Below are 14117 nucleotides of genomic sequence, written 5' to 3'. Positions count from 1 at the left end.
CCCCCCCCCCCCCAACCCTGTCCGATCGCCCTGACACCTCCTCATTCATGTCCATACCTAGGAACTTGTAATTCCTGAGAATAGGGGAGCAAAATGGTAGGCGGGGCTAATTGTGGCGTGCTGAATGGTGGTTGTGGTCAAATTGTGGTGGTGCTTATAAGTGGGAGGGGCTTAAGGGATAGGCCTGTAGTCTACAGAATCTACACAGCATTACAGTGATATTAACGGTGCACCTGGCTCAGACCACCAATTCAGTGACACTGGCTGCCATCTGTGGGTCAGTGTCACTGGAAAAGTGGTCGGTGGGAGCCAGATGCATTGTGTGCCTAATGACACTGATAGTGTACCTGGCAGACACCTAACACACATACACTTCTAGTGTACCTGTCTGCCACCAGGTAAGTGACCCATTTCCCTGGGTCCCTTGCTGTCCAGCACAAATACTCCTCTTGCCCCCTCGGACCACCCCCTAGGCTACGGCAGGACTCCTCTTGCCCCCCTCGGACCACCCCCTGGGCTACGGCAGGCCTCCTTCACCTGTTGACCTCTGACCTTGCTGCTGGCAGTGCCCCTGTTCACCCCAATCAGAAAGGGCCACTAGTGACCCAGAGACCATTGGCCGTCCTTATCTTCCTCTGTTCTGCACCCCTCCCTCCTCCTCCTTCTCTTCAGGCAGCCAATCAGTATAGAGCACATGGCGCATGATGCAGGACAATGACTTCACGCATGCTGCATGTATGATTACAGGTCGGTGGCTCCAAGGGTTCTAGAGAGTTGCGTGATTCTGGTAATTATCCGGCATTGCTGGGTCCAATCCCGGAAAGTTCCCAGGATGCGCATGTCCAAGAAGTAGATGGTGACCCTGTATGATGCCTGAACTAAGATGGCGCCGTCCTTCTAGAGAGAAAAGCAGACGAAGGCATTGTCAGGGGGAGTCATGTGATCTCTGTAACAAATACCTGGAAGTGTTACATTGAATGCGTGGACTTGCAAGCAAAAATATACGCGACGACCGGTCCACTTTAAGAGACGAGTTTCAACAATTGGCGCCGTGACGCGCCTCGTCCCCGGCCGCGTTTAACTTAATACTAGAAAAATTGTTAACTATGGCAACTAATGATGAAAACGATAAAAAAAAAAATAGGCTCAGATTGTTCCTCTAATTACTGTTTTGTTTCCTCTTTATTTTTAATTGTTCGCGTTGCTGCGCCGGTGTTGTTCTGTTTAATCGGTTCTTCGCAGGAGCAGCGAGCGCGTGTGATTTTTTCTTTCATGCGTACAGTAGCGCGGCGGGCAATTATCTGTGCAAAACGCTGCAAAGATAAGGCCGACACCCCCTCCAGAGAGGAACTTCCTAAAGTCGCTCAGGCTCCCCCCCGGAGGCACCCTTGGGCCCCCGAACCATAAAAGTTGCCGGCGTTCCGAATGAAATTAAGTTTGCCGTCCCGAGGAGAAACAGATTAAAAGCGCCAGCTTCTTCCCCCCCCCGGCAGGATGCGGCGGCGGCAGCGGCTGATAACTGCGTTCGCGGCTCGGCTGCGCTGCGGCAGGCCTCTACTGCGCAACGCAGCTGCGGAGAGATGACAAGTGGGACTTTTAAGCGGGCAGCCCAGGCCGCTGGAACCTCTCAATCCTTCTGTCCTTGCCAAAAGAGAGCCCCCCTCGCCGCCGACAAAACAGATGGCATCTGATACAATTAGGTCTAGTGCCAACAGCAGGCATTGTTCACGCAGCGGCGCGTTGTGGGGGAGATGCTGAAACGATCATTTCAGAGGCTTTTGTTTTGCAGGAGGCGGGAGAGCCGGAGGCGACGTTCCAAATATTACTTCGGAAGATGCAAAGAAGAAAATGCAGATTAGAGTTGTACGGAGAGGGGGTGACTTTTAAGAGTTAAAGGGACAGTCCACTTCAATGGGATTATTCAGATCCAGCCGCCTGCCCGCGCCTGCTCGAGGGCTCTCCTGGTGGAATTACTTTTCCGCACTCGAGTTTCCAGCTGCCGCCGTTAGCAGGGAAGACAGACTCTTGCTGGCGGAACCTCGACTTCATTAAGATGATGGGGGAGTGCAGCTGGAGAAGTGGGCGGAGCTGGGAACGCCCGCAGCTTGAGAATAGATGGCATGATCACAGTGTAGAAATGCATTGCATGCAAACGGTCCGTACAGTAAACTTCGACTCCAGCTGCGCTTTACCTACAAATCCCAACATGCCTCTGGGAGTCATGCCTGTAACTGTCAGTCTTGCAATGCCTCGTGGGACTTGTAGTTCCGCAACAGCTGGAGGGCCGGAGTTGCCCACCCTTGCTTCCATTGGTCATTGGCACAAGACTACACTCCTTGAGCCTGCAGGAGAAGATTGCTATATGATATAACTGACCTTCAAATCCCATTTCCTAGTGAGGGTCCCCCATCCACCAATGTTCTTGAGACGCAGGGGGCCCCAGCGCATTCTCTGTGACTGGGCGTCATTGAGCGATTAGTACAGCAGTGGGTAGCAGACGTACTATTGGTGACAGAGCTCATGGCCTTATGGGACTTGGTCCACAGAGGGGTACTTATTGATAAGGAGGGGGTGCCAAGGGCAAGAAAACATTTTGGGGGCCAGCGGGTCAAAGCTTGGGCAGCAGTGCCGCTGCACACTCGGCATTTGGAAAGTGAATCAATACTTTGTATCTAAACCCAAGAACAAAAATGTAACATGTTGCAGCATTCCCGTCCTTAGGTCCTGCATACAGGGCCGTCCCTATAATGACGCAGCCTGAAGCGGTTGCCTCAGGCGGCATCTCATTGGGTCACATTGGAGGGGGGTCCTGTACGGCCAGAGCATCCCAGGTTGCTAAGAGCTGTGTCCCACCCGCGTCCCACCCAGCTCACTGATGTCACTGGTTGCCAGGAGCTGAGCGGGATGCTCTGGCTGGTGTTGCTCCTGGCAACCAGTGACATCAGTAAGCTGGGCGGAAAACACTGGATCGAGCCAGAGCCAGAGGTACTGTGCATCACCCATTCTCCCTCTGCCCTCAGGTGGTGAAAAGTGTGGGGACACCACTGGCTGCATTATTTTTCATTTTTAGATATCTGTTGATCCCGCCAGAAACCCACAGAACTGAAACCGTTACCAGCTTTCCCGGCCGCCTTCTGTGAACTGCAAATCCTCACCTCTGTGATGGCGATGAGGACAGGGGATAGCTTTCTCTAGTCCTGTACTAGGGTGACATTACAAAGTTTCCTTTACAATACTGAAGATTCTTTATTCGCTGAAAAAGGGAATCGGATTCCCGCCTCCCCCCGAGCTGAGCGCGCGCACACATGCCCTCTTCACCCGGCGTAACCTTTTCAGCGCTTAAGTTTTAAATTGGCAGCGAAGCCATTTTGTCTCCCCGGATCCCGCAATGAGCTTATGGTAAGCCTGGAGCAGGTGATAAGTATTTTCTGCTCATTGAACGGGTTTTATTTGCTCTAATTAGAATTTTCTGGGCGATTTATGTAACCTAAATAATTATATCTCCCGTACTAGAGGGCCCCCCCCCCTCATCATCCCCCCCACTCATCCCAAGGCAGACTCATATAATGCAACGGCTATGTGTCAGTGCAAGGCAAGGGGTTGATGAGATGCTGCAGTGCATTGTGGGTAGAAAGAGACTTCCAGGTCGGCCCTGTGATCGCTCTTATATGTGTCTCAGCTTTAAAGTGTAAGAATGGTAAAGAGACAGAGAGAGAAGCAGCACAAGCAGCCAATAGGCTGCGGTACAGTAGGAATGCTGATAGGAGGAGAGAGCACAGAGGCATAGAGATGAGCTCATCAGTCTGCCGCTTCTCCTTTCACTATCCAATCACAGGCTGGGGGAGGGACAAGACCTGTAAGTGTTATTGAATTGCAGCACAGGAAGATCAGGTCTTCTGGAGTTCAGGTTTAAAGCCATCCTGAGCTGCAATTCAAAGGAATTGAGAGAATCGAGAAATACTTCCTCCTGCCTGCAGCAGACTGATCACTGGGGGAGGGGAGACTGAGGAGATGCTTCCTCCTGCCTGCAGCAGACTGACCACTGGGGAGGGGAGACTGAGGAAAAGCTTCCTCCTGCCTGCAGCAGACTGATCACTGGGGGAGGGGAGACTGAGGAGATGCTTCCTCCTGCCTGCAGCAGACTGACCACTGGGGAGGGGAGACTGAGGAAAAGCTTCCTCCTGCCTGCAGCAGACTGATCACTGGGGGAGGGGAGACTGAGGAGATGCTTCCTCCTGCCTGCAGCAGACTGACCACTGGGGAGGGGAGACTGAGGAAAAGCTTCCTCCTGCCTGCAGCAGACTGATCACTGGGGAGGGGAGACTGGGGAAATGGTTCCGCCTGCTTGCAGCAAACTGATCACTGGAGGAGGGAAGAATGAGGAAATGTCCCTCCTGCCTGCAGCAGACTAATGACATCATCTCATCCTAGGTAAAGTCACCAAACTGGATTGTGGGGACAATTTTGATAAAAGAGCCATAATGTAGAAAAATGGACCCTGTTGCTGTATATTATGACACGTCGGGAATGCTTTATGTCGGGTTCTCTGTCGTGTTGTCAGTGACCTGTAAATGAATTGTTTCACCTTCTCATGTGATGTGGGTTCTTTTTTCTCATTGGCGTTTCTGTTTATTTTCAGGTACATGATCACTTCGCTGGACCGGACGCACGCCGGCCATTACCGCTGCATCGTGAGGAACCGGCTGGGAGCTTTGCTGCAGAGGCAGACGGAGGTCCAGGTGGCCTGTAAGTTCCTCCTTTCTATCGCCGCGCTTTGTAACGTAGAAACCGCAAGCGTCCCCCGGAGAGATGTATGCGGTGTCGTTCATGCCAGCACCGGGCTCTCCGTCTCCGCAATAAAATAAAAACATTAACAGTGAAGTCGCCGCATAGGCGGCAGACACGCGATCATCACAATGTTCGAACTTCCCGGGGAAAGAAGCGACGGCTGGACAGATAGACGGAGGGAAATCCTGGGGGAAAGTGAGAGAGAAGGAAACAGCTCCCGCTTCCATTGCTTTGTGAAGGGAAGTCTTCTCCCCGTGCCTATAGAGGAGGTAGAGGTGCCTATAGATGGGATGGAGGTGATATAGATGTGCCTATAGATGGGATAGGGGTGCCTATAGATGGGATGGAGGTGATATAGATGTGCCTATAGATGGGATGGAGGTGATACAGATGGGATAGCGTGATATAGATGAGATAGAGGTGATATAGATGTGCCTATGGATGGGAGAGAGGTGATGTATATGTGCCTATAGATGGGATAGGGGTGGCATAGATATGCCTATAGATGGGAGAGAGGTGATATAGATGTGCCTATAGATGGGATGGAGGTGATATAGATGGGAGAGAGGTGATATAGATGTGCCTATAGATGGGATAGCGGTGCCTATAGATGGGATGGAGGTGATATAGATGTGCCTATAGATGGGAGAGAGGTGATATAGATGTGCCTATGGATGGGAGAGAGGTGATATAGATGTGCCTATAGATGGGATAGGGGTGGCATAGATGTGCCTATAGATGGGATAGCGGTGCCTATAGATGGGATATAGGTGCTATAGATGGGATAGAGGTGATATAGATGAGATAGGGGTGATATAGATGTGCCTATAGATGGGATAGCGGTGATATAGATGTGCCTATAGATGGGATAGAGGTGATATAGATGTGCCTATAGATGAGATAGGGGTGATATAGATGTCCCTATAGATGAGATAGGGGTGATATAGATGGGAGAGAGGTGATATAGATGTGCCTATAGATGGGATAGAGGTGATATAGATGTGCCTATAGATGGGAAGAAGGTGGTATAGACGTGCCTATAGATGGGATAGAGGTGATACAGATGTGCCTATAGATGGGATGGAGGTAATATAGATGTGCCTATAGATGGGATGGAGGTGATATAGATGTGCCTATAGATGGGATAGAGGTGATATAGATGTGCCTATAGATGAGATAGGGGTTCCGTCTCCGCAATAAAATAAAAACATTAACAGTGAAGTCGCCGCATAGGCGGCAGACACGCGATCATCACAATGTTCGAACTTCCCGGGGAAAGAAGCGACGGCTGGACAGATAGACGGAGGGAAATCCTGGGGGAAAGTGAGAGAGAAGGAAACAGCTCCCGCTTCCATTGCTTTGTGAAGGGAAGTCTTCTCCCCGTGCCTATAGAGGAGGTAGAGGTGCCTATAGATGGGATGGAGGTGATATAGATGTGCCTATAGATGGGATAGGGGTGCCTATAGATGGGATGGAGGTGATATAGATGTGCCTATAGATGGGATGGAGGTGATACAGATGGGATAGCGTGATATAGATGAGATAGAGGTGATATAGATGTGCCTATGGATGGGAGAGAGGTGATGTATATGTGCCTATAGATGGGATAGGGGTGGCATAGATATGCCTATAGATGGGAGAGAGGTGATATAGATGTGCCTATAGATGGGATGGAGGTGATATAGATGGGAGAGAGGTGATATAGATGTGCCTATAGATGGGATAGCGGTGCCTATAGATGGGATGGAGGTGATATAGATGTGCCTATAGATGGGAGAGAGGTGATATAGATGTGCCTATGGATGGGAGAGAGGTGATATAGATGTGCCTATAGATGGGATAGGGGTGGCATAGATGTGCCTATAGATGGGATAGCGGTGCCTATAGATGGGATATAGGTGCTATAGATGGGATAGAGGTGATATAGATGAGATAGGGGTGATATAGATGTGCCTATAGATGGGATAGCGGTGATATAGATGTGCCTATAGATGGGATAGAGGTGATATAGATGTGCCTATAGATGAGATAGGGGTGATATAGATGTCCCTATAGATGAGATAGGGGTGATATAGATGGGAGAGAGGTGATATAGATGTGCCTATAGATGGGATAGAGGTGATATAGATGTGCCTATAGATGGGAAGAAGGTGGTATAGACGTGCCTATAGATGGGATAGAGGTGATACAGATGTGCCTATAGATGGGATGGAGGTAATATAGATGTGCCTATAGATGGGATGGAGGTGATATAGATGTGCCTATAGATGGGATAGAGGTGATATAGATGTGCCTATAGATGAGATAGGGGTTATATAGATGTGCCTATAGATGAGATAGCGGTGATATAGATGTGCCTATAGATGGGATGGAGGTGATATAGATGTGCCTATAGATGGGATAGAGGTGATATAGATGTGCCTATAGATGGGATAGCGGTGATATAGATGGGAAGAAGGTGGTATAGACGTGCCTTGGGTAACGGTCATGGTTTCTCTATTTTCTATGAAGCTATATGAGCAGATCTTGGCTGGAATACAATATTCTCCTTTTCATCTCCGTTGGCTGCCGAGAGGAATTTCCATTAAAGGATGAGGACACTTTCAATGCACATAAACTGCTTCAATGTATCCGGGCAAATCAAGTTTGCAGATACAATGTTTCCTCCTTGTTCCTTCCTCCTGCTGTCCTCCGAGGACCCTACATGGGAACACCTCAGTCCTGGCAGTTCAGGTTTCCTGGCCGATGCAGTTGATGTTCTTCTAAATGTAAAAACAAAAAAAAAGAATTAGAAGACGGGGACAGAGCGTGTCACCCTGTAACAGGAAGTGCCTGAGCAAGGATCTCCGTGGCAGGATCACCGGGGATTATTTGAGTGAAAGCTGTAAGAAGGCTACAAAGTGGCCTCTGAAATGGAAGTTACACATGATAAAGATTTTAGTGATTGTGCTGAACAGAAAAAAAAACATATAGACCCCGGACAGTGTCTCTCTGCCCATGAAGGGGTTAATCTGCTGTTGTGTGAAGGCGCCATCCATTCCAATTGAGGTCTATCGGTGGAAAATTACGCCCGGGGAAGTGGGCGCGCCGCGTCAGGCGGGCGCGCTGTATTGAGGATGGAATGAGGTCGGGTGGTGCGAGGTGACACGGGTCGGTGATGGAGTTGGGGGCAAGCGGGTTAAAAGGAACTCTAACGGAGTTATCGGCGGTCAAGGAGAAAGCTGACCGCTGACAGTTTCCTCCGCCAGCCGCGCGCCGACAGTGGAAGATATTCCGAGGATGTTTCACGGGTGAAAGTTGAGGTCCTTGGCGGGAGATTGGATGCGGGAAATGAAAGAGAGGGCAGAGCCGGAGGTGAACCGCTCGCAGTAAGCTCGGTCTGTTGATGTGATTGTGACACTTGCTGCAGCGCGCGCTCGGACGGCGTAGGTGGAGAGAGGACAATTTCTCATCTCTGTGCAGGAGAAACTGCAGGAAAAAATCATTTCAGTTATAAAGACCTGTGAAAATACCTGTTCATATTCCCCAGCCTCTGTTCATATTCCCCAGCCTCTGTTCATATTCCCCAGCCTCTGTTCATATTCCCCAGCCTCTGTTCATATTCCCCAGCCTCTGTTCATATTCCCCAGCCTCTGTTCATATTCCCCAGCCTCTGTTCATATTCCCCAGCCTCTGTTCATATTCCCCAGCCTCTGTTCATATTCCCCAGCCTCTGTTCATATTCCCCAGCCTCTGTTCATATTCCCCAGCCTCTGTTCATATTCCCCAGCCTCTGTTCATATTCCCCAGCCTCTGTTCATATTCCCCAGCCTCTGTTCATATTCCCCAGCCTCTGTTCATATTCCCCAGCCTCTGTTCATATTCCCCAGCCTCTGTTCATATTCCCCAGCCTCTGTTCATATTCCCCAGCCTCTGTTCATATTCCCCAGCCTCTGTTCATATTCCCCAGCCTCTGTTCATATTCCCCAGCCTCTGTTCATATTCCCCAGCCTCTGTTCATATTCCCCAGCCTCTGTTCATATTCCCCAGCCTCTGTTCATATTCCCCAGCCTCTGTTCATATTCCCCAGCCTCTGTTCATATTCCCCAGCCTCTGTTCATATTCCCCAGCCTCTGTTCATATTCCCCAGCCTCTGTTCATATTCCCCAGCCTCTGTTCATATTCCCCAGCCTCTGTTCATGTTCACCAGCCTCTGTTCATATCCACCAGCCTCTGTTCCTGTTCACCAGCCTCTGTGGTATTCCCAACGAATATTCCTAAACTCATCCGAAAATTGGGATTTCGTCCCAATCCGAAACCCGAACCGAATTGAATTTGGGATCCGAATCCCGAAATAACGAACTATCTGAACCAAATTGTTCCGCCGCTTACATGTGTACCGGGCTCTCAGTTTTCGCACTAAGCAGTTTGTTCTGAATATTGGGGTCCCCGTTGATGATTTTGCAGACAGCCATCAGGTCCCCCTTTAAAGCCCCGTTCACATTGAGCGATTTATCGCGCGGTAATTCCCGCGATATCGCTCTTCAATGCATCTCAAAGGGGCAAAGGGTCCTGCTGTCGCGGGTCATGTGTCGCTACAGCAGGACCCTTTTTGGAGCGGATTTTGCCGCGATTCAAGCTTGCTCAATGCAAGCATTTGCGCGATATCGCGCGACAAACGCACGATTTGCGAATCGCGCCGTGTGAATGGGGTCTCAACCTCCCTGGAGGTAATCCCGAGTGTGGCTCGGGGGTTCATTTTCATGAACCAAAAAGCGGTAACCCCCCGAGCCACACTCGGGATCACACAGTAGCGTTACTGACCTCGTCCACGATCCCCCGCCGTGTCCTCCGTCCCTTGCGAGCGTTCCGCATCGCAGGGAGGGGCGGAGCCGGCCGGAAATTTGAAAGTGAAAAAACGGGGGGAAATAAAAACAAAAAAGGAAAAAAAAATGAAATAATCGGACCGCCAGGGAGGTTATTTGTTTCTTTTATAAGGTGAATAAGTTAACATTTTGGAGGTGGTCTTCATAGCCTCGGGCCTTCTATCCCTTTAATTTTGTAGCCCTTCTCTGAACTCTCCGCAGCTCAAGCACGTCCCTCCTGAGAGTCGGCGACCAGAACTGCGCCGCGTACTCCAGAGGTGCCGTGTAACATGGAAGTATGACTCTTTCATCCCCTGTTACAAATCCCTCTTTTGATTCCAGCACAGGATCCGGGTAGCTCTGCTGGATGCTGCTTGGCATTGCTTCCTACTGCCCAATCTGTGATCTGTGAGCACCCCCCAGGTCCCCCTTTCCATGTCCGACTTCCCTAATGTAGCACCCCCCAAGCGGTAGTTTGCGCACATGCTCTTTGCACCCATGTGCATAGCCGTACAATTCTCCACATTAAACCGCCTCTGCCATCTTGCAGCCGATGCCTCAGCTTTATTACGGTCCTGTGGAAGTGCGAATATCTCCCGCTCGGAATTTACAGCCCCCACGCAGTCCATTATCGTCCGCAAAACCCGAAATGTAACTAGTCCGATCTGCACGCCGTGGATGAATAAAGATGAACGGGATCGGTCCCGGGACTAAACCCTGCGCGGCTACATGTTGCACTCCATCATTTCCAGTCTATAGGAATCACTAGCCAATCACAGGGGAGGATCATCACTATGGCCCAAATCACTTGCGTGCACTCAGCCTCAATCTTTCTATATTTCGAGTTGCCAGACATTAGCTGAAAGATGACATCAGGCTTGTAGTTGTTTTCTTTTTACATAGGAGGAGGCGCTAACCTCACAGGAAGTTGGGGTGGGTGTCCAATGAGTCCAGAGAGCAGGTAGGATGCAAGGGACAGCACAAGAGTAGTCGTCTCCTTTTAGGCACCGCTGCCTCAGATTGAAAGCTCAGATGGAGCTGTGTGGAGATCGGGGGAGGAGACACAATTCTTATTCACTTGCAAGTGTGAATTTTGACTTGAGCTATTGAGCTCTGCCACCAACAGGCGCCTTACAGCAGGAGGAAACTGAAAACACATCGAAAGGAACCTAAAGCACCACCTATAGGCTGAACATCAGAGTACATAATATTCACATGCATGTGACAAGGTGACAAAGCAGGTGCACAATGGGGAGACATTAACAGAGGGTTGTCACCCTCTAACAGGAAGTGGCTGAGCATGGACATTCATGGCAGGATCACCAGGGATTATTTTAATGAAATAAGATGCTGAGGTTGCTTACCCTTGTACTAAGGGATGCTGTAATACAGAGAAATAGGACTTAAAACTCGGTCCCGGGGGTCCATTTCTTTGCTCTCCAGCACCAGAATGTAGGTGGGCACTCCTATGCCATCACGTACAATGTGAGACCAATGCTGGATACTGGTCCTGCATTGTATATAATAATGTGGGAAAAGGGGTGGGGGGAGACCAGTCGGAGAAGAAAAAAAACTTTGGGGTACCTGACTTTACTATCGGGACCAGCAGGGCCTGGGGAGTAAGGAAAGGATTACATTAAGGTTAATTTATAAAAGTTCCTCCTGGTGTATAGCTGAGCAAATGCCATTCGTATGGCACTAGCACCCCTAGATGGCGCTGATGAGATTAGGAATTGCCTACACTTGTCAGCGCCATCTAGGGGTGCTAGTAACACATGACCGCCATGCTTTCAGCTATACACCATGCAGAACTTTTATAAATGAACTCTAGTGCCCCTAGATGGCGCTAATGAGTATTTCCAAATCTCATCAGCGCCATCTAGGGGTGCTAGTACCATACGAATGGCATTTGCTCAGCTATACACCAGGCGGAACTTTTATAAATGAACCCTAGCGTCCCTAGATGGCGCTGACGAGTATTTCCTAAACTTATCAGCGCCATCTACGGGTGCTAGTGCCACGCGAACACCATGCCCCCCGGCTATACACTGGGCAGAACTTTTATAAATGAACCCTAACACCCCCTAGATGGCGCTAATGAGTATAGGAAATCCTATACTCATCAGCGCCATCTAGAGGTTTTAGTGTTGTATGAACGGAACTTTTAAAAATTAACCCTTTTGTATCTTATAATTTCCTAGAGAAGAACAAGCAATATTCTTTGGGGGCGAAGGGAAGGGGGTGGAGGGGGGTGAGCGTTTGATATTTATTGTATATATGCCTTGAGTTCCCTCTTTAGCAGGGAATAATTGGGGTCATTCTTTAGCCAGATGAAGGTTCTATATTGGCGTACCCAGGGCAGCCATCAGGGGGGTACGGCCGATACTCATGTAAGGGGCCTGGGGGGCCCACCCGGGTCCCTTACATGACTATCGGCCAACGGAGAAGGGCAAGGAGGCGGAGGCCTGGCCCTAGCAGCGCAGGGCCCCAGCATTGCCGCTCCAGCGGCTTTGAGACAAGCTAGGGCTCCATCAGCGACGCTGCTCGTCTGATGTCAGACTGGCCGGAAGTGATGTCACGTTAGTGACGTGACGTCACTTCTGGCCGGTCCGGCGGCAGACGAGGCCATGTGTGCAGGTAAGAGGAGCTAGGAAGGAAGGAAGGACAGGGGGGGGATGCAGCCCTGACCAGCCCACCTGAGACCCCTTCAGAGCCCACCATAGACAGTCTCAGATGGGCTGTGCAGCATCTATGGTGGGCTCTGCAGGGTCACCCTCAGGTGGGTCCTGCGTCCAGCGCTTCACTAAGCCCTGCATCCAGCGCGTCACTGAGCCCTGCGTCCAGCTGCGCGGTGGGGGGCCCAGCCTAAAGCCGTGTAAGGGGCCCCAAAATTTCTGATGGCTGCCCTGGGCGTACGGATAAGATCGTCACCGCGCTGAAGGTAGAGCTTCATAGAAAGTGCCATGGAGGTAAATACTAAAAAGATACAATAACAACAATAATGACAAAAATTGAAACATTTCACATATAAAAACCACTTGGCGACCGTTGTGCGCTCCCTGTATGACGCAGACGCCTAAGCGCGCCGAAGCGCGACGTCTATATTGCCATCCAGCCATAAGTGATCGGATTACGGGGCGAATTCCAGGACCGGCTCAGGCAAATACAACATCTCATTTATGAAAGCTCTCCATCTGTCCCCTCCGCCCGTCGCCGTATACGTACCCCCGGCGCGCGCGTCCGCACATCTATATGACGAACACGTAAAGACAGGCAATCTCTGGAATTTTATTAGCTGCTTCCCGACGGTAATGGAGAGAGAGCGAATCTGCGGGCAAATTCCGCGTCCTCCGGATACGGGGGGAAAACGCGACGGTCGCCCGCCGGAGCGGGTTTTCGACGGCGGCGCAGGTGACAGCGGGACATTATGTGGAAATGAATGTTTCCCTGTCCTTTCGTTTAGAGTGGACCGCCGTCCGTACGCTTCCCGCAGATTACTCGGCTGTCGGGAACACCGGGGGACTTATCAACGGCGCGGCTTAAATTAGTCCATTAAGATGCGCCGAGGCCGGCGTAACGTGGCGCTGGCTCAGCGTGGGGCCTGCTCTCTGGTTACTCTCATCTGCGCCGGCGGGAGGGGCCTGCCTATTGTTTTTATAGGATCTGACTTGTTATGCTGACGACACCGGAATCTTATCAGTCCTATTGCAACCCCCGAGGAGTCCGGGATTATTGCTCAGTATGCAGCGACAGCAATGCCGCCGGTTAAAGGAGACGGGCGCCGGAATAAGTAGGCTGCCCTTGTGCCGTCGGTGTAAACCTAAACTCTAAAACCTTCCGCAAGCTTTGAGGCATTATCGTCATTTCAGCATTTTATTCTGCGGATTTCATTAGAACAATCTCCGGCGATCCCACCACAAGTCCTTGTTCAAGCACTTCCTGTTATAGGGTGACAACGCCCTGCCCACTTGGCCCAATTGTGCTCCTGCGTTGTCACCCTTGTATAAATTAAGACTAAGCCAGCACAAGCGAGCAAACCTTGATTTGTTAGAATGACATTTCCACCAATGGTGTTTCGGAGCCGCACAGGGACCCCTTCATCAGGGTGACAAGACGAAAGGGGAAATACCTTCCAATGCCATAGATTAAAGGTAGACAACCTTGGCTCTCCAGCTGTGCTGAAAACTACAAATCCCATAAGGCATTGCAAGCCACAGGCATGACTCCCAGAGGCATAAGCATGATGGGATTGGTTGCCTACCCCTGCCATAGATTAAGGTTGTTCCACAATTTTGGTGTGCTGGCTTCATCTTTATTTGCACTTGGATCTGCGGGGCCTCTGCTGCCGTGCACCCACGTTTGATTATTTTGGTCCCTGGGGTCTGTGCAGCATGGATTGGATGTGGCGTGGTCACCTACAAATGGCTGTTTCAACACTTATTACACAGTTGTCACCATCAGGAAACGTGCTCCCCCCCCCCCCCC

At 50.5% G+C, this 14117-nt stretch overlaps 1 protein-coding gene across 1 annotated transcript in view; it reads left to right on the top strand.

Annotated features, from left to right (window-relative positions):
• The window catches only part of LOC108797367 (protein sidekick-2-like), a 191031-nt gene that overhangs the window by 122804 nt on the left and 54110 nt on the right, over positions 1-14117 (top strand). The window contains exon 2 of the mRNA XM_018568953.1: positions 4640-4746. Within this exon, the coding sequence (XP_018424455.1) occupies positions 4640-4746 (107 nt within the window). The remainder of the gene's footprint in view (positions 1-4639; positions 4747-14117) is intronic.

This window comes from Nanorana parkeri, unplaced genomic scaffold (assembly GCF_000935625.1).
Source record: "Nanorana parkeri isolate BGI_ZX_2015 unplaced genomic scaffold, ASM93562v1 scaffold1266, whole genome shotgun sequence".
In the NCBI taxonomy this organism is placed as follows: domain Eukaryota; kingdom Metazoa; phylum Chordata; class Amphibia; order Anura; family Dicroglossidae; genus Nanorana; species Nanorana parkeri.
Note: the sequence above shows the minus strand (reverse complement) of the source record. Positions and strands in the feature narration are given on the sequence as shown.